We start from the raw sequence: 26,712 nt of genomic DNA, 5'->3' as shown, positions 1-26,712 counted from the left end.
GCGAAATGATTATATAATGGACGTGTTGACGCCACCGCAACTCACTGTAACTTGTATATCCGTGTTCCGTCGTGGCGTTAAGCCGTCGAGCCCCGTTTAGAGAATTGCCCTTAGGCTTTCTATCCCCGGCCCCCGGACGTTTCGACCCAGATTTCGCGTTCGCTATACTCTTGCGCCTTCCGAACGCGGGCTTTTGAACAATTAATCGAGCGACAAGCCACGAAAACGGACAGCAATTCCGTTCGCATATCCTCCCGAGGCTTTTCTACGCTTCTCTCATTGTAACGAGAGAGAGAGAGAGAGAGATAGAGAAAGAGAGAGAGAGTTCAATTTGCAGCCGCGCGAGTTTCGCGACGTGGTTCGGCGACGATCGCTCTTATGGCAATCGTCGAAATTGGAGAAATAATTCACTTTGACGCGAGCAAAACAGGAAATAAGAGAGGCGATAATAATCCCGCGAGCGAACTGGAAAATAATCGCGTTTCGGTTCTTCACAGTCGGTCTCGAACTGAGCGAATTGCACGAATGAATCGAAAGGAATGGGAAAAAATAATTAATATTAGGATGCGGAGGATTATAAAAATATAGTAACGATACACCAATACGTGAGAACTAGAGAGTTTTCGAAAGAATTGTTTTTATTGAAGGTAATTAATGGCGCTTAAACTAGTTAACTCTTTCGCTCAGTTCTGATTCAGCCTGTGGTGAACAACATTCGCTCCATGCAGATTTTTTGCCCCTGACTAGAAATGAGGGAGAAAGTTGCGATAGTTTTTGTTAATACTTTATTATTGAATTTCGAAGCACGTTCGATTTTTACGGCATAAAAAGCAATTGACGAACGAGGGTTTCGTCACGTTACCATAATTAGTTAGTAAGTAAATGGCGCAAGTGCCTTTTTTGCAGATATAAAGTTGAAGGCTGACGAGGGGCAAATCATTTTGTTCCGCAACGCATGTTGAAAATCAAGATAAAACACGAAATTCTCACGGCATTTTTTTAAGTCGTGGAAGAAAATGCGCAAGAGGGCTTACGAGGACACGGCTCATTTCTTTCCGGCGTCGCGCCTGCAATTCTCGCCCGTTGAAGCGCCCACGCTCGTTAGTAGCAATAATTAACGAAGTGGGAGATCACGGTACGACGCCGACGACACCAGTGTACGAGGGACGATCGCATTAATGGCGAATGTAGAACGCTTTCTCTCGATCAATTAGCTTTATTAAATACCGACCATTGACAGATCGCTCGTTATCTGCGTGCGAGTATCTTATTCCCAAGTGCCAAGAACTTCCTGAATAAATCCTGAAGCTGGGAAGACCGTGGGGAGTCGATTTATTGCGGTAAGATTAAACGAGGATGACTTACTTAATAATTGAACGTATAAATTTTATATATGTATATCCTGTCTTCGTCAGAAATGAAACTAAATCTCTTTCGCCTAAAAAAATTCAAATGTCTTGTTTTCATACGCGAGACGTTTTATACATTTTAAACGTCGTCGTTCGTTTGTCACCATTTCTTACATTATTTTACAATTTTACTGATTCTATAATTATTCGTAATTTTACTTGTTAACATCTTACAATTTTATAAAGTTTCTAATTATTTTGTAATTTTGTTTTCATCTATCTTTCAAGATTATGGGTACACTTATTTACATCGTTTCAGATATTAATCTTTACATGCCTATCTGTCATCGAAACTAGAACAACCGGCGTGCTGTTGTTATCGAGGATGGATCATCGACAGCGCGATAATGGAGCCAAAAACGTGCGATTCGGTTAAGCGCCGGAATTGAACGTCGCGGTTGAATCGCACCTATGTCGAATTACGTCCATTACGTCGAAACATCCGTCAAGTTTCCTTTGTATCATCCGCGTGCAAAAACCGCGTGCACTCACGCGACAAGCGGGTATATGTGCGAAACACACACAAAATAGGCACTTACCCTACGTAATACGGGCATATATAGGTACATCGTGCGCAGTCCGCTTTTGAACATTATCTAGTGCAACTTTAACGGGGGAAACACGTTAATTAACGAGCTGCCAGTTAAGCGGATACTTCTCGTATGTAGACACTCACGTCTTTGTACTTTCTTGCTCGCAACAACACTTGTTTCGGCAGCGGGATACCGAGTCGTTACAGCAAGACCGAGTAAACCACAAATTTCGCAAAATACAGGAAAATTCTGATGATAAAAAAACGTAGGAATTGTAATTAATTAGGATAATTATAGATAATTTTCGATAAAAATAAATACATTTTTCTCTAACTCTGAATAAAAAACTGATTAATACAGCATTAAGTTATTTACAGAGAGTGCAGAAAAAATAAATATTTGTTATCTGCAAAAATTTTTGACACAAACCGATAGATCCGCTTTATTGCATTTGTCGAGTTTTTGTAAATAGTACATGTGCATCAATGCTATTTACAAAACTCGAGTCGACAGATGCAATAAAGCGGAACTATATTTATTAAAAAGATAGATATTTTTAGCTTTTATTAAGTTCTTTTCAAATATTTCGAAAATACTTTAACGATATTTGGATATATATTTTTTCGGCATTTATTTCTCTTTGTTGATAAATAAAATGTAATTTTTGTAGTAAAAAAAAGTAATCAAACGATATGATTATTGCATCTCATAACAGTAAATCTTAAATAATTAAACTCGAATGCGGGATTAATAAGAGACGTATGGAAATGAAATATGTCGAGGTTTAATTAAAAAGTGTTTCGCATATATACGGCATGCGCACTGAAATGTGCACGAGTGGGCGGATAGATAACCGGATATTGCCGACAGCGCAGTGATTTTATTCTTGATGAGATCATTGTCGTACCGCGCTCTATTTACCACTGTAAATGCAATATCATTGTCGTTACACGGACACTGAGTAGCTGTCTTGTTTGCACGCTGTATGCAATAACTCTGCAAAAGTGTGGGCGTAAATCCGTAGACCACGCATTCATAGATGTAGTGACGTTTCCGTAAAAACCTGCTAATTGACGTTGGGAATTAATCGAAGTTCGACAGACTAAACAAATATCTGTAACGCGTGTGTATTGTTGCAGGCGTTACAACATTTTGTACCATTAATGTTATAAAATCAAGACGAATAAAAATCGCAGTATGTAAAAAGCTACATAACTTATAAGCGCGCACGTAAAATTAAAAAAAAAAGACACTTTGGAGTTAATATTTAAAAACATAACAACCGATAAAATGGACCTTATGTTCGATGTAATATGCGACAAGCAAAATTTTTCACGAATAATTTCTATTCCGTTAAGATTTTAATCAGATTAATGACTCGCTTAAAGCACATCAGTGCAGATATGACGTAAGTTAATTTATTACGATAACTCAACCATTTATCCATCATAAGTCTATTTATTGTGTTAAATCGATTAGTTAAGTTGATTAATTCAACAGGCAGTCACGTCTAATAATTTTCAAACAAGTACAATACTTGTACAGAGACAATTGAATTAACTGCGAACATTCACAGAAAGGATAAGGATGCTCTGATCCACTGTCGGAGGATCATTTTAAATCTTTCAATCTTTTATATTTTAAACACTTCTTCAGTTTATTACCTTTATATCACAATGATAACGCATTTCAGTCTTCATTTAGTTAAAATAAAATTGAAGTACAAGTAGACATGTTAATTATTTTCTAAAATCTTAATTTAACCTTTCATGTAATATGATAGACTTAGTTTTTTAAGAGATAATTTTACTCAGGACAATAAAGATTTACGAAACGGATTTAATGAATCTTTATAGCAGCAGATCTTTGTACTAAAAATAAACTTACGTACTCAAAACTTACTATCAGTTGTTCTGGAAAAAAAAGTTTAGCTCACAACGCAACCCTCTTTCCCGCAAGAAATGGTGCTTACGAAAAAACTGGGGTTGCGAATAAAAGGCCGTGTCTGCAAAGAGAGGGGAAACTTCGCGTTATCGTCTGAAAAGCCTTCGGCTTTATATTAATCGCATCGAGAGATTCTTAATTTACTGTATAGCGTATAAAAACCACTTTGAGGCATTTATCAACGTGAATACGGCAGTTGCGAATTAAGTGATTTCATGCAGATATACTCTTAAGAAACAAATTTGATCTCGTTATATTTGAACGATTTGAACACTAATTATTCAAAACAATCATATTTCTGCTTTACGATGAGGAATTATCTTCTTTGAAGCAAAATTAAGCGTCCAACATGCTTTAAAGTAACATTTTTTATGTAACTTTCTTGTCTTGCATAGAACGCCAAATAAAATTAATTGTATTCACTTTATTTGACATTAACAAAGTTAAGTTAATTATTGATATTAAGTTTCTTATCAAATACAGAACTCTATAATACATAGGTGTATGAGGCTATGTATTAATTAGCTTTCAAAATGACAACAAATTGGATTATGCATCAGAAGGTTTAGCAATTATTTCTAATTGATGCTTTCTCGAATCGAGCTATTACTTCAAACATCGATGTTAATTACAAACGCTTGCAACGTCGATCAACTCGGAATAACCGCCCGCTCGCGCGGTGGTTATTTGATGTCGCGCAAACTAATATTATTTGTAGATACGTTAGAGACATTTCACCGGAAACTGTATCTAGTCTGTGTTACGTACGTTCATCATCAAGACAAGCGTATGTATCTTTATTTAACCCGTCAGAGTGCATCCACACAAGGTCCCCGCAATACTCGCTAGTCTATACTGTGCTAGAGACGACATTTGTAAATGGAATTTTACGTAAAAAAGATAATAAGAAAGATTATAGAAATAATTTATACTACAATAAAACAAAAACAAGTAAAAGAAGCATATAAAGTTTTACAACGTAAGAACATACACAGTGCATGAGATAACTAATTTTATATACAAGAATTCGATCATTTATTGGATTTACTTCTTGATTGTGGCTTTATATATGTACCCATTACAGTCAAAGATATTCCACGTTTGTTTTCCCGTTTCGTCTTCAGCCTGCTTTTATTGCGTTACACAATCGGCGGCATGGTAAATAAGTAACCGACACCCATTCGAGCCGTAAGTGCGCACGAGGCAGCAACTAGTATTAATTATTAATCGAAAACATGCTGGAAATGGTGGTGCTTTATCGGCGCTAATGCTAGTCTTCAGCTGCCTTTGTATCGATTTGTCTGGCCGATTCGTAAAGCCGATCCAATAAATACGGGACGCATGACAAGAGAGGCAATTAATAATTTACAATCATAAATACGGATACTCGCTGTACGGGGACGCTCATAAGAGGATTGAAGTCTCGCGCGACGGACGTAATTTAATAACGTGAACGATAGAAATCAATTCTGATTCGCTACATCAGAGCTGTCTAGCTTGTGATGAGAAAGAAAGAATCAATTTTGCACTAAATCTTTTTTATTTGCATCTTTTTTCACTTCTACATCTAATTTCTTTGATAAAATGTACTCGTGTACTTTAATAATGGTTGATATAGTATTATTGAAAAATGATCAATCATTATTTATAGGCCTGAGATATTTCTCACATTTAATGTCGGAAGACACATCATTGGCAGAATTACAGTTATATTGCCACTGGACATCAACGTCATTTAATTAATGCGATACTAAAAGTGCCAATCGTCAATCAATGTTTTTCTTTGTCAGATAAACGTCAGAGACAAGTTAATTAACAAGTACTTTATATTTATATCAATTTGATTTTTTATCAATATTTATTACTCTCATAATTGCAACATAATTGAAAACATTGCCCATACTGATACATACATAAAAGCAGCCTTCGATCTTTTAGGATTTTAATGTTTATTTAAGTAAATAAATTACTATTATACCTAAAGAGACCACGCATCTTACGATACGTATAATCTTATGATTTCGTAATTAATTATTATTATAATTTTTTAAAATAACATTTTAAGAACTTAAAATTATTGTGTTTAATATGAAGAAATTAATATTAATTTAATATAAGAAATACAAAATATATCCGTTGCAAAATTAAAAAGTTAAATTATTTTTAATTATTGGAAGAAATTCAGAAAGTCAATTCAAGTCGGTCTGCGCATTAATATTAATGGAACAAGCATTTCGTATAGAGGTCAAGAATTGGAATTCCATCATCCACTCGAGCCAAATATTTGCCGAAGCCTACTGAGGCTGTGAGTGTAACTCAAACAGCATTTTAAATTACATCTTAAGGGTCGGCAGGAGACACGGTGGAGACCTCTGTCGGGTTGGCTTAGCTGCGACTCGCTGCGAGTCCGTATTTTATTTATTATAAATTTTTAAGAGCAAAAATGCAAAATCGGGCTCTTTACCTCCCTGCATTATTATATAAAGAATATATCAAAAAAAAATTCACGAATCTATGTAACTTATTTTATGAGAAATCTGGATATTACGAATCCGTAATTCGTAATATCCATATTTCTCATAAAATAAGTTACATAGATTCGTGATTTTTTTTTTATATACTCTTTATATAATAATGCAGGGAGGTAAAGAGCCCGATTTTGCATTTTTGCTCTTAAAAATTTATAATAAATAAAATAGGAGTTAAAGTGCAGTTTAACGTGCACTTAGTGCATAAAGTGCACCTGAGTGTACTTGAGTTTGCCTGGGTCTCCTGCCGACCCTTAACGACGAGTAGGAATGACTGCGGAGGGTGAATTTTTTGCAGACTTTTAATATCGAGTATCATATAAAAGCTCGATTCTCTTTACATGTGTGTAGATGATATTATGCACCATGAAATCTTTGGAAAAACATTTCAAGCAAATCGTCTTTTTATATCTATAAGAGCTTACATAATTAGTTGCAATATGAAGTCTCCGTCACTTCCAGAGGCTAAAAAGATTCTATTCTGCTGACAAATGATTTGTTAATTCCACGTCGAATATGTTTCTTGTATTTGCAACTTTCTTGTATTAAAAACTTACATGTTTGTTACGTTAAAGGAATATTTCGCAAAATTGAAGTAGGTAGAAGTAAACATTTTGATAAAAATCCTGGAAACCGTGCATTTGTCCGTATAAGAAGGGATAAAATATGGCAATTAATAAAACCCTGGGGATTATATGCATGTCTTATCGCGACGTGATATACTTAATAAAGTAAGCCAGACTGCTATTAAGGCAAACAAGATCGCTGGGGAATGAAGAATATACGTACGTTGCGTAGGTGTAACTGGGTCGAACACTTGCCTGAGCGATTTTCGATATTTGATATCGTCGACGAGAGACTCTTTGTGCAGAAACACATTTGTACACAAAGCAACAGGCGTTTTTACAAATCGTTTTAGTTTCTCTACAAAATCTTCAAGAACTCCTACTTCATTTCCACTATTATAAAAAACATCGTTTGTACTTTCACGTAATTATTTACCCTCACTTTCTCTTTGCTCGTATTTCATTCCCGCTGATTACTTCGAACGGTTATCCGAACCCTCACCCCGCTTCTGGCCATTCTTTTACACGCAGTAAAAATGTATTTCTCTCGTGTTTATTTATCACCGGCGAGGAGTTTCCGCTGTGGCCGTCGCAACTCGGTGGATCGATAATTAATAGAGCGCATTGCGGACACGCTCCCTCGCGACGCTCGAGTTCGACAACCATAATGCAATTGACAGTAGTGGAATAATGACACCCTATGTGCGTATGTACGTACAATCGCGGAGGGATTGGCAACGCGAACGATTAGCAATTAGAGACGCTAACTACTGCCGGATAGGCGATAACCTCGGGATTCATTACCTTTTCGCACGCACACGCTGCTAGGCGAACTAGGTCGTGTGTGTATCGCGAAAAGAAAAGTCCGTCTCAGAGAACGTCGATATCTGAGAAGAACACCCGCGCGATTTTCCTTCGAATCAATCCAGGCGGATAAGTGTGAATTCGCGAAAAAATGGAGCCTCATGCAGCCAGCGTATATTTTCGCTGAATAACTTCTCCAAACCTCTGAACTTTTGAACTTCTGCATAGCTATTGATATCATTCATTATCATACTTTATATGCGAAAACAAATATTTCAATTATTTCACTCGTCATACATGTAAATCATTGACGTCATACATAAATCTCTGAGTTCTCGGGAGATCTTCGAGCGTTCTACTTTGATGTCATTATATTCCTCGTTATGGTACCATTTTAAGGTACGATCTCTCCGCAAAATTAACGGTTAATTGATCAGTATAAGCGACGCGGAGAGTATTTCATCGCGATGATTGGCGCTTTGTGTTTCGGCGCTACTTCGAATTTCAAACGTCAGCGACGAAATGCGTACCCGCATCAGATTAAAGCGGATTAACACAAAGGGTAGAAAAGGCGTCGGCGTGTCAAATATCCGTCCGGGTGCAGACTTGTTGATTTTCGGTAGCGAGAGGGACGGCTATGCGGCTTCGCGGCGACAAGCGGCGGCAACGGCGTTTAACCGGTATGCAAATGTGAAGCGTTTAACGATGTGAGGAACTACAGTACTACAGACGGCGACTGTAGCGCGGAGTGATAATGTTGTTACGGCATTGTAATACACCTGCCGAGCTAATCAATACGCCACTACGACGAAATTCTACGGTTGTTCACCCTGAAACACGTCTCGCCGGTCTGACGCCCCGCGATAATTACCTGATATCCCGAAGCGATATACACATCCAACTGAAATAAAAAAATCACACACGTTCGAAGAATATTGTACGCTCTTATTTTTCTTAGAGAAGATGCACCTAGACACTAGCGATTAAAAATTCAGGAATGTAGCGAGTTGAGATTTATGGACGTGAATGGATAGTGACAGTTTGTTTCTCGATTAAGTTCAAGTAGGTCGTGTGTTAGCGGAAATTTTAAGTTCAGAGGTTAATCAGAGAGACGTGTGGCATTAAATTTCGTAGATGAAAGGAAGGATGTGCGAGAGGCTCTGCAACAACCTGCATAAATTTCCATACGTGCACCCGTGCGCGCGCGCGTTATTTCCCCCGTGTCTCGCTTATGCATTAGCGCATTAATATCGCTAATCGATTCGATGTGACAGTTAATAATGCCACGTATAATGCGCGCGCGTTCACGGGTGTTTCCGCGGGAATTATTGTTACCTGTCGATTAATAATCAAGGACTTGGGGAGAAATCTGAGAGACGCTCGGCGCGGCTAATATGTGTATATCGCTGCAGGTTTCTCCTCGTCGAGAGAGAGAGAGGCCTTACAACGCAACCCTGAACTCACGAGATCGATCCGGCGTTAACGCCAGCCGCGAGAGAGAGAGAGAGAGAGAGAGAGAGAGAGAGAGAGAGAGAGAGAGAGAGAGAGAGAGAGAGAGAGAGAGAGAGAGAGAGAGAGACAGGCCCCCGCGATGGAAGCGCGTGAAATTTTATTAGAAGGCCGAGGGTGCTATGGCGAGGACGTATCAATCGCGAGATTTATCGCAAATACTGGACAATAAATCAACCTGCTGGGCGGACGCAAAATTACTCGGACATCACCGAGAGTCCGAAAGATTAATAAGCTATCTCGAGAGCTTAAATACGTCTTCATTCATTTCACGTCTCCCTTTTTCAGACATCCGTTGAATCTTAGAACCATGAATGTTAAATGGATGCCGAGAGAATAACTGTTACCGCTTAGATTCGGTGAATAAAATAAGCAATGACGATCGAGTGACGATTAAAAGGTCAGGGTCGATAATTCACGAAAGCCAGAACCGTTACCGCGATTCGAGAATTTAACGGACGGATCAAGTGATTGAAATTGAAATAATTGCAGTCTGTCTTTTATATCGTAATGGGATCAAGATACATGTATGTGGGCCCAAAATTGGCCAAAGTTATAATTAACGTATTCGTATTTTACGCGCTGCACGTGATGCTTATTTTAGATGTATTTGCCACTATTGAACGCCTCGTCGAAGTCACACGTCGCAGGAGCGTAGAATCGTGTCTTCGTATATACCTCTCGGATATATTAATAGTAACTCACGATATCGAGTTATCATTGCCCCGTCCACCGTTCTCCTTATTTTACTCGGGCGCGCTATTTTCAGGCGAACGCTAAAGACGGCGCGAACCGAGCGAAATTGGGTCAAGTACGAAGCACGTCACGTCATGTCACGTTCGAGCCGACGTTTACCGCAACCGCTACGTATACGGCAATTAAATAACCCGTAAATACCCCGTTAAAACACACCTGTGTGCAGGGAAGTGGACGAGACCGGCGCGTCACTGTCGCGAAATCGCGAAACTGCATTCCGCGCGCTAATTCCAGTTTATGCTTGGCCGAGCAGTAACAATGTTAATACGACGGAGATTAAACGTACGCGTATGCGAGAAAGGAATTCGAGATTTACGAACGACAATGGGGAAATTACTACTCTCAAGATTAATGTACCATCGAGTCTCATTACGTGTATGTAATATAAAATTTTGATTCTGCAAGTAGGATCTCGATATGCCGACATTGCTACATTATGTTGAACATTTTACTAATTTCCCTACGCGTACAGATCCAGTCTACTTTTATATGCTTGAAAATTGTTCAAGGAAATTTGGATCTCACCACTACTACGATAACATTAGCAAAAACATGATTGCCGTCGAATTATCAGAGACGGAACGGAAAAAGAAGTAGTAAAGGTAGCTGATATTGCAGACGCACAATCAACGATAGAGATTATCGAGCATCATATAATCGACCACCGGTATATCTAATTCATTAGTTTGAGACATAGCAAATTTTCTCTAACGGCTCTAATTTAATTTAAAGCATTTTGTGTTTAAAGCATTTAAGCATTAATGTAGATGTCAGGCGACGACTGACATCTACATTAACGTAATTGCGGGACCGTTGTTAAACGTTGTTGAACGTCAGCAAGTGACATTGCTTGTATCATCATTTGTCACATGCCACGCGCTTATTCTACAATCTACAAAATAATTACGAGACGCGCTGGCGAAACTATTACTAGAATTTAATATCCACGTAAAGAACATTATTCGCGAAGAGCGTCTTGCATGATATAAAATATTGAACAGATTCAAAGGTTGCGGTTGGTGCCGCGTAAATATATCACGATGCTGGTTTACGACACAAGTAACGGCACGCAATTGGGCCGAAACCGGAAATATGCACTCTTTGGAGGAACGTAGCTTGATATTTTTCTGTTCAAAGTATAAATATATTTCATTTTATTATTCTCAAACGCCATGTTATACCTATGTAAGATCCGTAGCTACGCTGTGAAATCTATCTCACATGTGTCATCGTATCTCCTGACATGGGTTGGACAATGCATCCGCTTTCAGCACATGTCAATATTCTACGTTTAAAGGGCAAAAAGGGGGAAGACATTCCCGTTATACTTGTCAGTGACGAAAGTCAGTGACTTGCGTGGCAGATGATACATAATGCCGGGGACAAGTCTATAATAATATAAATTAAGCAAAAAAAAAATGCATGATGAGGCGTCAATAAAAATCTGACCGTTTCGATAAACAGTAAATTTTTTATTTTTTAGTGTTATCAATAAAGCTCAGTAACCATAAATAATATTTTAAAAAATAAAAAGATTGTAAAATAACGATTGTATTCAATTGTAAACGTGATGCGGTTATTTGCTAGGATTAGTAATATTATCGAGTTTCTTCTTTCATTACTAATTTTTGCACTTTCTGGATAAGAGTTGACTTTTCCTTTCAGAGTAAGAGAATCGCGATATTGCAACTAAACGTTTCTATTCAATTAGCTCCATGTGAGCGGCTACGATTCCATTTCCCTCGAGTTGGAAGAATGAGGAAACTCTGGCAGTGTAATTAAGTAAACGAGGTAAAGAGGCCGGCTTTTTATTGTCGGTGAAGTGAAGAAGGGTTTACCCTTTCGCGGCGAATGTTCTACAAGTTGAAGGAAAGACGTCCGAAAAACGTAGTGAATAATTCTCACCCTGCGATCGGCAGGGTTCGTTTATACATTCATAATGTCTTAATGAACGTTTAACAGGGGCAGTTTCCAGATGTTATCCGAACAAACTTTATTCACCGTGATGACCGAGATTTAAATTTTCAGATATTCTCGTCGAGATAAGTTACATGTTATCGATTAATCCTCTAATGCTTTTTGAGAACACGAACCTACGCCTTCGCTTAACTCTTCGTCAAATCTTTTTAATATTAAAACAACATAATTAAAATAATATTAAAACAATATAAATTTCAGTATATATTTAACATAAAAGTCATAAAATAGTATCCTAACATTTGTTACATTTTATGTAAACATGTATAGGGTAATTATAATTAATTATTTTATCTAGATAAATGCATTTATTCGAAAAATAAACAACATTTTCGATCTTTCTGTAATTTGTGAACTGATCTATAAATTAACGATTAACCTGTGTTGTCCTACATCAAAGTGGATATCGTCATCCCGCGTATAATATTCCACACTCTCAAAGTAACCTATTATTGCAATTAGCGAGCTATAATTTCAAAATCTCCATAATAACATTTGCAAATAATAAAATTTGAGTGTTAGAGTAAATATCGATAATATCAAAATGAGAACGAAGCACTTGACTTTGCCGGTTTGGACCGCACAGACACAAAAAGAGAAATTTAGTTGATTGCACGATTGCAATCCTAATTGTCATATGTATTGAAATTTATTGAAATCACAGGGCGAAGGAAGATAGTAATTTTGTATTTCCATATTTTGGAATCTCGCCTTTCAAATACGTTAAAATTACGCGTGTCGTTACAAATATCGCGCCGCAGTTGCGAACGATGAATAATTTATTTCTGCATTTCCCTATAGTTTCGGAACTCTGAAATCCTGCGCGGAGAGAGAGAGAGAAAGAGAGAGAGAGAGTCGCACGCACATTGCTAACGCGTACGAGCGGATATCGCGTATTCGCGAAAGGGAATATTTAACGCGCGCGTCCGGAATTTCGAACGAGCGCGATAGCACCGACGAAAATACGTAGCGAAAAGCGTGGAAACGCGACAAGTACCGTTGGCCGGCCAGCGTTACGTTGTTTTGACGTTGCACAATCACGCGATTATTAATACCGCGACCACTCTCTTGGCGCGACAAGGGGGAGAATGATTCATCGACGAGACACGATCGCGCGCAGCGAACGACGCGCGCGTGGAATTCCGTGATAAAGGTGAGAGTTTGCCCCGTCGCGTACATGCGACCCGCGTATTTCCATCAGAGTCTCCCGGAACCTTTACACGATCATGCCGCCGAGAAGTAGTTTTTCTGACGCGAAAATAGAAACTTAGAGGCGCACATCGAGGCTCTTATTGCGTTTATTACCGACGTGTCTCGAGATGATAAGCAATCGCGAGAACCACGCTGCTCTTACCCGTGTCTACTTATGTAAGTCTTCGCGTTTACGGACCCTATTTTTCTTTACGAGAAATTAAACTGTGATTTTGTTTGGCGACAATGTCGAAATACGACCGAATGACGGTCGACCACATCTTTTTAATATTCAATGCCGAGTACCTCTCGATAATGATCAAAGCTCAGACTTAATATCTGATAAAAGAAAAATAAGTCCTGTTGAATTTAAATAAACGTGGAAGTTTCGTTATTTAATTGCACCGTGGAAAGTTCGCGAAAGGTCCTTTTTATTTCCTAATCATTCGTAACGTGAAAACTGTCCGTACCTCGACACGTTACAATTGAGAAAAACTTGACCGTTAATTGGCGAGGGAATCTGCCGTTAAGGTTTAACTCGGATATTCACAGTATTTTTACGTAATTTACCACATTAGCACCTGTCGATCCGTTTTCATTAAAAGCGCATTGTCCTGCTGGCAGGCAAGAAAAGATCTATCGTCCCTCCCCGTTCTTTTTATCGTCCACATATTTTTACGTATTTGCCGGCGTTTTTAGCACATCCAGTTATCCCCGCAAACAATGCGGGGACTTGATCAAACAATTTTTTTCGGCTTTGCCGCGAATTTGTTCTGTCAATCCAAGATTGAAATAATATTACTGTATTTTGTTTTCTCCCATGTTGCTTTTACTATCAAATCAAGTCTTACGAAAGTAATTGGACGTTTGCCGATGATTACGATAAAATTATATTTTAAAATGAATTTCGCAAATAAAAAATAAGAATATAAATGCTAAACATTAATTCAACGGTATGGTTCAGTAGAAAATGATAAAATGTCAATAAGTTAACGTAATTTTATACAATAATTGGAAATTTTAATGTTTTATTGCAAATTAATATTTTGTGGATAAATTTCGAGAATTCACAATTTTAATATTTGCAAAAATACCAGTAAAATTAATGTGATTTTGTACAGTAATCAGAAATTTTAACATTTTATTACACATTAATATTTAATCCATAAGTTATTCAAAACTTATTACCAACGTAAAGTTTAAAATGTAAAACATTAAAATTCCTGAATACTACATAAAGGTATATTTTCGTACTAAACATTTTATTATTTAATACTGAATCGTCAAAATTTATATTTTTATATTTTATGCACAAAGTGAACTGTGTCTAAAATATAATTTTTCAATAATTATTGGTAAAATAGTATCAGTTATTTTTATAAATCAAAATTTATATTTTTATATTTTATACACGGAGAGAATTTTCTCTTAAAATTTACCCTGAAATCATGGTAGTTGTGGGACAACATGTACCACCAAGAATTTTATGCGAGCTATTCTGATTAATATCCACCATAATAAAAAATATTAATATCCATTACATTAAAATATAAAATATGTTTGATTAATTTTACTAAAATATATCTAGGAAATTTCAATAATTTTTCCAAATTTACCAATCTGCTTGGTAATTTTTATCACGTTGTTTGTAAAATGTCTTTTGTATATTTTAAAAATTCCTTGGTTGCCAAGTTGTCCCAAGTTTGAAGTGAATTTAAGGGTAAAATATAACAACAAATTCTCTCCGTGTACACAAAGTGAACTGTGTGTCTGAAATATAATTTGTCAATAATCATTGATAAAATAGTATCAGTTATTTTTATAAATGTAAAACTAATTTAATGGAAAAATATATTTAAAAAAATAGAGAAAATATTTTGTTAAAGAAACAAAAAAAATAAAATTTTTTAATTTTTATAAACTGATTAAACTTAATAAAGCCGATTATTTTATTAATTGTATCTATTAATTATTATTGAATGGAATAACGTTGCATGAAATTTGTTTGTGGTTCAATAAAACAATCTGTCAATGCTTAAAAGAATTATAGAAGTCTAATAAAAATTAACTTCCCATAAAGAAAACGAACTTTCAATTTCGGGAAATATAAACTAAATACGATAAATTTTACAATGGATTTATTTTACGATGGAAAATTAAGAACTTCGTAGTTTATCATGTTGACACAGTCTGACACACACGGTTTCTAAAATCAAATGACGATAATATTAATGGATTAGAAGAGATACACGAACATACAATTTGCACAAATCATAGGAATCATAGGAGAACTGGTTTTCAGCCCAAATGAGAGATCTGCCGTTCAAGCACGAGGGATGTAAGTCGAGATGTAAGCTTGCGGGATAGACAAGCCGAGCCGATTCATTACCTCGGTTTCCGATTATCGATGGGCTCTAATTTAACCGGGCTAACTGCCTAATTAACTTTCTGCCCCGTGCAATGTATCGCGCGAGTAAAAACGGTCCCAGTCAGGGTCGTAAGAGGGGAGAGTGGTTTCCACTTACCCTGCCTGTCTGTCTTATCCCGTCTCGTCGCAGAGATCACTGTCCCACCTCCCTCGACGAGCGGCACAAAGAATCACAGTTCACGAGAAAAGATATGCACGACGGACGATGACGGCGACACGTAGCTCGTGAGCGATCATCCGCGGGAGGGAATTTCTCTTTGTATTTCTCCCTCTTTCTTTCTCTCTTTCGGACTCCGTCGAGTCACTTCCGGAACTCCTCTAAGGAAATCTCACTGTCCCGAAAGCCTCGGGCCGGAAGAGGACGCGTTCACGACGACGACGGCGACAATAACGATGACGACGATGACGATCAAGCCAAGTACACTCACACGTTTCGCGTTGCGCATGTGTATACATATATCTATCTATCTATCCATCTATCTGTATTTATATATATCTCTGTGTATTCATCTCAATGGAACTCACGACGTTTCTTCTTCTCCCTTTCTCTCGCTTTTTCTCCATGTACCCCTCGTTAAACTCACTAGTTCGCGAGAACCTCCGATCGCTGGTCGCGTTGTTCCTTCTCGCGATCCACCCTCCGCCCTCGCTACCAACTCTCTCTCCCTCTTTTTCCCTCTCTCTCTCTCACTCTCTCTCCCTCTCACACACACACACTCTCTGCAACTAGGATAAAATGATATGTATTGGTTCGCAACGGCGGCCCCCGAAACTGCACCGCTGTTTTCGCGTTTCACACGTTCACTTCGGCCGGCGATCGAAAGCGTCTGATTTTACCCAGCCACCCCCGTATCATCCGTCCGTCTCGCGTTGGTTGACTTTCCTCCCTTGTGCTGGCTCCGCTCCGTTCCTCGCTCTGTCTTTCTATCTATCTATCTCTCTTTCTCTCTCTCTCTCTCTCTCTTTCTCTCTCGCTCTCTGTCTTCCTCTCGACGGAGACCCCGTTGCGCGCCCCCTCGGACAACAACCCTTACTCACTATTATTTTTGCTTGACTAAAACTAATACGGATTATATACTCCCGGTGCACACGGCTAATATGTCTACACTCGCACGACTATCCCGTGTGCGCTCTAACCCAAGTCATATTTTAAGTACGACGACGCACGGGTGGCGGTGCGACCGTGGGGTTACACTCTCTGCCTCTCACGCTGCCGCCTCCCTCTTGCGCCCCGGTCGGCCGCGACGCGCCCCTACCCGCCGAAGGTATCCCCACCAGGGATGCCACTCGCCCTTGACGCGCCACCCCGCCGAACAGTGACGTCTCTCGAAAGTTTAACTCCGTCCCCCCCATTAAGATGTATATGTCGTTTGTTTTTATTTTCTGTCATTAAAGTAAAATGTTATACAGACGATCTTTGTTACTTTAACTTATTCGCACGTCGAAAAATGTGGGACGAGTTTATTTTTATTGTTATCCACCCTCGGCTGTGTTAATTAAAATGGTACGTAATACTCTAAAAACTCAAATAATGAGTTTTCTCGAGAAGGTACTGACTCTTTTGATAAAATTGGAAAGAAAATTTAAAATAAGATGTGATTCATATATCATTAGAGTTATATATTATATAAATTAATATAATATGTGATGTTAGCTCATTGAAATATTAATTAGAAATTAATAGCACCGCGGCGCTATAAAGACAAAGCTGCCGTCACATATTTCCCGTCTCTTCCCATTAATTCTGAGTCAACGTAATCGCTCGGGTTCTTCCGCGCGATCGAGACGCCCCTAACGTACTATCCCTTATTCCCCGTTCGGAAAATCGCAGTGACGGAATTCTGTGCCACAAGGTTCCGTGCCGTTAGAATATTTCCATGACGATCTTTACGTGTATCGCGAAACGTTACAAGTTTATTACAAAGTCTGACTGTTCACCTTTAATGAACTTTGAGTACATTACACGAAGAAATTACCGCTACAACCTTTCGAAGTTTCGCTCGGTAAATGTTTCTCGGTATTGTGGCAAAATACCCCTATTACTTGCGACGCCCTTGAAATTACGACGACCCATCCCTGCCGAGCGGGAGACAGTAACGTAGTCGGAGTATCGCTTTACAGAGAATTATAATTAAAGTAATGATATTTACGTCGCCATGAAATTGTGGGCGTAAAGTTAGCGAACGTACACGAGAGTTTCTAATTCAGCGTGCAAATTAATTATGCAAACTCGCAATGGAACGTATATATATGTAATTCATAAGCTATAATTTTTCACGATATCCGATATTTTGCGTGGAATATAACAAATTAATGTTTACGCCGTAAATGCAAGCAGATACCTTTCCACCCACATTTCTGCGTATTATTGCAGAAAGAAAGAGAGAGAGAGCATTACGTTATCTCACCTCAGTTGGTACCAAGTCGAGTGAGCCATCAAAGTTACGACAGCCCTTATTAGCGTCGGCGGGGGCTCGTTGAAATTTGTAAGTACCGTGTTTCGTGCGGTAGTTTTTGCGGCCGTTACCACACCGTCACGCTGCGTTTCCCCAACCCCACCCCACCCCCCTCTGTATTCGGTCGATCGACGATAACGTCGGTGTTGTTGTCGTACGTCACTGACCGCCACCCCCGCGAGGAATTATACCCTTTCTCCCGCTACCGTTTTCCCTACCTTTCACGCGACCCCCGCGTCCCCCGGTTTCCCTCCTCCTCCCCTTCGCGAACGGGGCTCAATGGTAGCCGCAGACTACTTATGGTACCTAAACGCCCGATGCCTAAAGCGACGTGTCTGACACGATAGGTGAATGGACAGAAGCCGTCTCTATCCCGCGGCAAGCGCCACACCACTAAATCATGCATATCGAAACCGTCGCGGGGGTGGTCGCGCGCGTCACGTGACGCCGCACAGGGCGCTGCGAAATTAGTGAAGTCGGTACCCCTTCGCAGTGCGAGGTACTCCGTACGAGTCAGAAGCTCTGAGCTTGATCGAGCTACCGATCCCTTTGGATCTGCCGTCGATCTCTGCGTTACCGCGATCACCGTACCGTGTCGGCTCGAGCTGCAGGTCGCAGACCAAAGGGGATGATTTTAGAGCGGAATTAACAACGACATGTTTCTACTGAAACTGAACGTCTCTTTAAACAACAGCCAGCTTTCCGCTCGGCCTTCCTGTTTGTCCCTTCGATACACTAACTCTAACTAATATTTATAGCAACGATCCCGCGGGTATTAACGTATTAAAGTCAGGCAAGGCGACTACTTTCCTCGAAAGAACAACCCTCAAACATGGTAAGCGACTCTCCTGGCGACCCTCAGGCCGCGCGAACTCGTACGATCGCGGAAATTGTGCGTTACCGGAAGTCACATATTTCGAAAGTGTAGAGGGAAAGAGGGAGAGAAAGAAGGGGCGCAAGGGAGGGAAGAGCGTATCGGGGCGGCTTATCCCTTCCCGCGTCCCTCGGCCGCGAGTTTTCACGAGCTACTCCCCACTCGGGGGTTCGTTTCCCTACCCGGCGGCCGAGGGATTCTCCTATTGACGTGCCGGTCCCCTCCGACCCAACCCCGTGAACCTCTCGCCCACGTCTACCCCCACGCGCACCACCGCCATCCCTCTGGTGCTCTATAGCACGGTCTGACGTAACGCGACGTTACGTCAGACCACCCTCGCGGCTCGCGGCCCGCTGCTGCAACGGGTGGTCTCCGGACACTCGCACCCAGCACGAACGGTCTCTCTATCTCTCTCTTTCTCCTTCTAACCCTCCCCCCTCTCTCTCTCTCTCTCTCTTTCACTGTTGCTGCGCGATGGCATTTCTTATCGCCGCAACGCGGTGCTTCTTTATAATCACGAACCCCGCCTTCGGGATGTCACCTTCGCGAGTAGGACACGATTACGAAAAAAAACACGTTAAATGGATAGATAGGCGACAAGAGGAGACTCTCTTTCATCGTGAGGCGCCATGGGAGTCCCTTTTCACGGATCGATTTAAAATCTTGTCTTTCGTTGTGTCGTCTTTTTATCTCATTGTACTTTATTTTATTTGCTAATTTCACTTTTGGTAAAAAGAACTCGTTGTGTTTGATGTCTCGAGGAGACTTATTATTCTGTACAATTTAATTCGCAATTGTAGCCGATACGGTTGCGCCCTTTTACACCACCCCCGTAATTCCAGAAGCCGGCGGCTTTCAGGTTTGCTCATTGGCTTCTGTGTGGTTAGTGTTGATAACAATGCAATCATTATAGTAGACTCAAAGAAAGGGAAAGAGAGAGAGAGGAGGGAGAAAGAGGGAGAATTCCAAGAAATAATTGTCTTATTCCGCGTAGGGCGGATATAGATGAGTCGATTTTACGTAAATGAATTCTTAGAACAGAATCTTAAGGTTAATACACAATAAAAACTACTCGATTAAATCCGACAACATATATCTTACAAAATATTTGTTTTTTCGTTGTATGCAATTTCTCCCTCTAATTAAAATATATTCCAAGATTCTTAAAATACGTGCAAGGTATATTTACGTGTATCTCTTCTAGTATTACAATTATTATCTGTTTTTATAAATTTCGGGTAATCTCCAGTAAAATTATATTATATATGAAATAAAATTTTGATTTTCTCGATTCACATAAATTCTGAATGTCGCGTCCCTTTAAAATTTCAAATTCCATCTTTATTTTAGGTTCTCCGACGCCGCCGTACCGAGAATCGAAAATATCAATTCTACGTTTGCGCTTTGAATTAGCTTTAGGCATATTATATGTCACATCTGCATTTACATAGCTTAATTCTGCACAAATACCGTGTCCAGCACAGTTGTTAAGCATAATTAATTATTACTAAGACACATATTAATATTTTGGTGCATTTTAATATCGTTGCTATGTTATATATAGTAAATATCACAAGATATAGTTAAACAATATATCGCCATTTTAAATAAATCTATAACAAAAAAAGTTTTTTAAATACAATATAATAACAAATATTTTTCCATACGGCTAATAATTTTAAAAAATCGCGAAAATTGTATCGGTGGCGTTATCTGACATAAGCGCGAAACTAGTCGAAGCGCACGGCTCAGTCAATAACAAAGGGATCTATAATCATAAATTTTTTACGCTTATGTACAGGCAGAGAGAAGCCTGAGAGAGGCCATCCCGGCCTTTTTCGTGGGACTGTCGAAAGCCTAGCCCCTGTACACTACCGCCAGTACATCCATTTTCGAAATTGGTACTATACGTAGAGCCACGTTCATTTTCCGACACTATCGATAAAATATCATTTTGGTGCGCGTCCGTGCTACATCTGCAAATGTAATATATATGTGTGTATATATATATATATATATATATATATATATATATATATATGATTAATATGATGTATACATTTGCAATTTGCAGATGTAGCACGGACGCGCACCAAAATGATGTTTTATCGGCATTGTCGAAAAAAGAAAAAGTGAGAGAAGGAGAGAGGGCTATTAGATATTTATATATAAAATATAAATATATTAATATATAAAATAAGTTAATATTTATCGATAAATGTAAGATATAAATATTCTCGATTGTAATTGGTTGAGGATCAGTTTAATATTTATATCTTACATGTATCGATAAATATTAACTTATTTTATATACCTATTTATATTATATGTTAAATATCTAATAGCCCTCTCTCTCTCTCTCTCTCTCTCACTTCTTCTCTTCTTTCACTTTCACACTTCTCAGACAGCACAATGCCCAAAATTGGGACATAAGTGGTCTTTTAGCCATTTTTTCGTAAGACATGTAAAAAATAATGTCTAAAAGATGTCTTTTAGACGTCTTATGTCCCGCTTTTGTACGTGCTGTCCGAGTTATTTCAAATAAAAGATATGTATCTCCTATATCAATTTAAAAATCTGAATACGAGACAATAGGCCTTTATGGAAAATTTTGTAAGTAAAACGAATAATATTTGGGGAACAAGCAACAGAGAATGTTTTATAATTTTTAAGTATCTTGACGACGACGCGACGGTTTTATCGTCTTTTATGCCTTTTATGGTACGCGCGATCACCGCGCTGCAAGAACGATCGCGATGAAATTTTTACAAACGATACAATTTAATGTTAATTTTCTACAAAGTTAGATTAAGAGCACATGCAAATAAATTTGAAACATTTACGTGAACAAGCAAATTACGTGTCTGTTTTTGAACGAAAAACGGAATTGTATTCGCATACACACGTTTGAGCTCGTTAATTCGCACTCTCGACGTTCATACGCATTTTGGAGCAAGCTCTCGCTTCCTCGTTCGCGATCGTTCGCGATCGCGACAAGCAAAGTGAGAACGCCAAACGCGCGATCATTCTCTTTAATTACTCAATAGATTATTAATTCCCGTGCTTAATCGAGCTGTTCACCGAAGCGTCTTTCCACGCGATTCACTCATTCGAAGTAGAAATCGAAACGGAGGCAAGAGACACACGACACGAATTCCGAGGTTATCGTCTCATTGCGACACGCGCGACAACGATTCTATTAAAAGATTCGGATGTATCGCGCTTCGAATCACTTGGCTCTCATGCACAATTCACTTACCGATCACGGCACATTGCAGGAGACCCGTCAAATCACAGCCGGGAGGAGCGGGAGGCCCGGGGTGATACGTACGCCGGCGTCCAGCACGGCACTCGGCGTTCATTTCGGCCATCCCACTCGTTGTAGTCGACACGAGGAGAAACAGAATATTCGGCGTACATTCAGCTCGCAACACACACACGCTCTGTAACCGGAGGTATTCATTTCGTTCACGAGAAAAAAATTATACACGAGCGACAACGTCTCGCCACGACCCGCGACTCGTACCGACGTTCAACGAGCAACGTATTACTTGCGCGCGCGCCGCGCGGCGAGTCGAGCCGGGAGCCTCCGAATCCGGCCGAATCACGTTCGGCCGCTCTCGCCGCCGCGCGGCGAGTCGAGCCCCCGAATCCGCCCGAATCACGTTCGGCCGCTCTCGCCGCCCGCCCGCCGGCGCGGCACGTGGAGTTGGCACCTCGGCAGTTCGGCAGTCGCGATCCCGCGACCGTTGAATGAGTCCGCTCGATTTCGCAGCAGCGTACGTTCAAAGTCGGCGCGCGGACGATCGTTTCCATCGGCGAGACGGCCTTGCTACTTGTTTTCGTCGACGCTCGGAATACCGTTACCCGCGGATATGTTACTCAATCATTCTCCCGATGAATTTCGGACAGGTGTGAAGTGTTTGTGCTCCGTCCTCCGTGCCGTGTGGGTGCTGTTATTCGGAACGCGCGCTCATTCGTGCGATTGGCATTCCTGCTCCTCGTTTCGCGGGAATAATCGACGACGCCGACGACACGCTCAATAATTTGCATCAAGTGTATCAAGTGTCGTGAATGAATTAATGTGTCGCGCGAGTAATCGCTCGCTCGAGGCGGAGATACCGAGGCGAAGGTACCCGGTACGGCAATTGTGAGTTGTGAGTGATTTGCAGTTTCGTCGTGATATTCGCGGGCGATAATCGCTCGTCCCGCCCCGGGCCGCCATATGTCTGGACTATCGAAAGTGCGTGGCATTCATTAACGCGGCATATCTCGAATCGTGTCGTGTTTTGAACGTGCTGTGCCGGAATTGTCGTACGATTATCTCCGATTCTTTTCGAAGAGCGGAAAGAGGGCCGAGTGACAATAACGTGTGAAATCGTATCGTGATTCAAGTAAGTGATTCAAGTAATAGCACGCTGTGATACAACATACAACGCTCGTTCATGAATATTTCTTATTTTCGTGACTCGTGTATTTCGTGGCGCGTAATCGCGACTCCTCGTTGTGCAAAGCATGCATTAATGGTACTTACACTACTTACATTCGCGAGATTTACGTGCTCGATACCGTAATGTGCGTACGATATTTAATTGTGGTTTTGTTTAATCAACTGCGTGCCTTTACTAACCGTCCACTTGATTCGCGTAGTATCTCGCGCGTCAAGATCTTCCAACATTTCATCGCGACTGCAACGCAGTGATGAAACGCGGAACGAATCGGGGCAATCGGCGCGGCGTCGCGACTCCTTCAAATTTGTGCGAAAAATTTATGTTACCTACTTTTATATTACTGCAGAGTAAAATACTTCCTTCCCACGGGTAAGATCTTGGCGAGGTGAGAAGGCCCAGTACCCAGTACGAGGATTTTACCCAAGCAAAACTCTCGTTCTGCTTGGATAAAAATCTAAAGACGGGGAAGCTAACGTACCCTCCGTCCGCCGATTTAATTGAATGAACGAACCGCAGCCGGTTCGTCGCGTTTGCTTCGGGAGTGCCGTTCAAGTAATCGGACTAAAGGACTTTTTTAAACGGGAGTGCCGTACAGTATCGCGCGAGAAAGACTTTTACTGATAATTAGTCCGCGCGCGATTGTAGTTTATTATCCGCGAGTGTTTCTCGCGAGTGTCCTGTGCGGTGAGAGGTGAGAGGAGGATCGAGACCTGACGTCCTGAGAGGAGGAGGAGGTCTGGGAGAGACATCGGGCCCCGGCGGAGCAACCTTGAGGTGAATATCATCTGCATAATAATTCTTTTCCATTTGTTTAGATTGTTTTATTTTGATAAGTTAAAAATAATTAGAAAAAGAGAAATATTATCTAAAATTTTATTCTTGTAAAAAATCTTTTTCGGTAAATAGATAATAATTGTACGTATTGCTAAATATTTCGTTGGAAGACGAATTAGAGGCGCGTAAGAAATAACTTATGAAATGTTGATAATTTTGAGCGTTTCTTTAACTTAAATCTTATGTTTGTATGTTACAGTATCACCGTAGCTACGTGGCTGCATAACTCCGCTGTTGCGCATCGGTCGGTGAGTGATAAATAAATTTTTATAACCGAGGTAACGGATCTATGACAATTACGTCAAATATATTACAGAAACGCTTGTGTCAACTTATAACAATAAATTATTACTAATATTACATTTCATGGATCCGTTGCCTTAAAATGGATTGACTGGAACAGATTAGGACTTAACATTTAATCCTGGATAAATTTTATAAATAAATTTATCATGCATTCTATCACCAATAAAATAAATATATATAAAATTAAACAAAAATAAAATAAATAGGATAAATAAATAAATAAATACAATTAGTATTGCATTGATTGCATTTAATTACATTGACAGAACGAAATAGGTAATATTTGTTAACTGAGTACTTTGTTTTATTCTCTCCCATATTTCCTCTTCCCAAATATCTTCCAGGATTAAATATTACATAAATTGGTACAAGAATACAATGTATATACTTAGAGAAAATAAAAAAATGTCTGGCAATATTTTTTAGACATTTAGTATAATTTTTATAATTTAACATATATAATTCATATAATCTATTATTCTATTGTACAAAATCGTGTATGTGTTCACGACCATTAACTGAAATTATTTGTTCCTATATAACGTGCCAATTTTAGCCTAAACTTTCACAGTCTATTCATATGTACCGATAACTGGTTTTTATACCAGTTAAAAAGCAATATGACGCGAGATCCAATAAATGTTATCTCGCGAAACAGAAAAACTTTTGCAGCGATTTGTTTAAAGTTGATCAATTTCGCGTTAATTTAAACACTTGATTTGAAGGAATATAATATTTATTTTTAATACAAAGATTACATGCAATGTGTAGTAATAGGATGTAGTTATCGAAATTCAAATTATGTTCGCTCGCGTGCATGAAATATTCACATTAGCACAATATTGTACTAATGTGAATATGTATGCGGGAAATTTATATATTATCTCTTTTGGATCTCATGTCATTAATACTTTATTTCTCACCCTCTTGAGGTGAGACTCGACTCGAAACGATAGATCGAAAATATGGGCCTTAGATTTGCTCAGTTTATCAATTTTTATTCATTTACTTCGCATTATTAAAGTCTTGCATGTTTATATTCTAAAGTAAAGTTCCATTCGCGAAAAGTAATCGAGTTTATTTGAATTATACGCGGTTCATTGAAAGACTTTTGTTAAAATTAAGAATTTCTGATTATAACGTATTTATAGTAAATGTAATCACGCGTGTAAAGTATAGTATATATTCAAGGTAATAAATAGATTTTGAACATTAATAATCAATTGCTCTGGCCCTTCGCGACGCGGTCGTGTTTCGCGCAGCGAGGGAAAGAGCGTAACACAATTACGCTAGCTCATTTGCCGGCTATGATCAGCCGGCAATAGAAGGAGTTTTTCTCCTTCCTCTCTACACACCGGTTGGTGCCACCACCAACAATACGTACGACAGGTAAGATAATATTTCTTGCACAAATGTGCATATGTAATCGGAGACGAAAAGGTAACGTCTCCACTACTCATAATTAACCGCGAATTAAGGGGGGATTATCTTTTTTTTCCGCTAAATTTATCGCTTTTTTCTAATTTTCTGGTGAAGAAACTATACAACGGATCAATGCGAAATTTGGTATGTGGATTTATTTATCTTTTATCTATTCACAAAAAAATTAAAAATTATTTCCTCCCAAAAATACGCCTCCCATCCCCCTCGACGCGCGATGATCCCCAGTTGACGGTGTGCACGATTTGAGTCTTCCCATTAATCCTGCAACAAAAACCCAAGAACATTTTACTTTACACACATGTAGCTATCGTTTGACAAAGCAGAAAAAAAAAATTGAGGATGCGGTGATGTTTTGAACTCAAAATATCGATTTAGCCAAAAAAATAGATCGATCTTTTTGTTATAAACAAAAAAATATTCAACGTATTGCTTTTTTTTCGTCAAACGATAGCTACATGTGTGTAAAGTAAAATGTTCTTGGGTTTTTGTTGCAGGATTAATGGGAAGACTCAAATCGTGCACACCGTCAACTGGAGATCATCGCGCGTCGAGGGGGATGGGAGGCGTATTTTTGGGAGGAAATAATTTTTAATTTTTTTGTGAATAGATAAAAGATAAATAAATCCACATGCCAAATTTCGCATTGATCCGTTGTATAGTTTCTTCACCAGAAAATTAGAAAAAAAAACGATAAATTTAGCGG

General features: G+C 39.3%; 1 protein-coding gene across 2 annotated transcripts in view; it reads right to left on the bottom strand.

Moving 5' to 3' along the window:
• The window catches only part of LOC139768649 (solute carrier family 7 member 14), a 79,075-nt gene extending 56,496 nt beyond the window's left edge, over positions 1-22,579 (bottom strand). The window contains exon 1 of one of the 2 annotated variants that reach the window (XM_071699059.1): positions 22,235-22,579. In XM_071699059.1, the coding sequence (XP_071555160.1) occupies positions 22,235-22,248 (14 nt within the window). In that variant the 5' untranslated portion in view covers positions 22,249-22,579. Of the gene's footprint in view, positions 1-15,742; positions 16,899-22,234 lie in introns of those variants that run through there. The other variant, XM_071699060.1, reaches the window with a different exon arrangement.
• Between the last annotated feature and the right edge of the window lie 4,133 nt (positions 22,580-26,712).

Source organism: Temnothorax nylanderi, unplaced genomic scaffold (assembly GCF_030848795.1).
Source record: "Temnothorax nylanderi isolate EJ_2023f unplaced genomic scaffold, tnyl_v1.0 TNYL_tig0017_pilon, whole genome shotgun sequence".
NCBI lineage: Eukaryota > Metazoa > Arthropoda > Insecta > Hymenoptera > Formicidae > Temnothorax > Temnothorax nylanderi.
The sequence above is the reverse complement of the archived record's forward strand: the minus strand, read 5'-3'. Positions and strand labels throughout refer to the sequence as shown.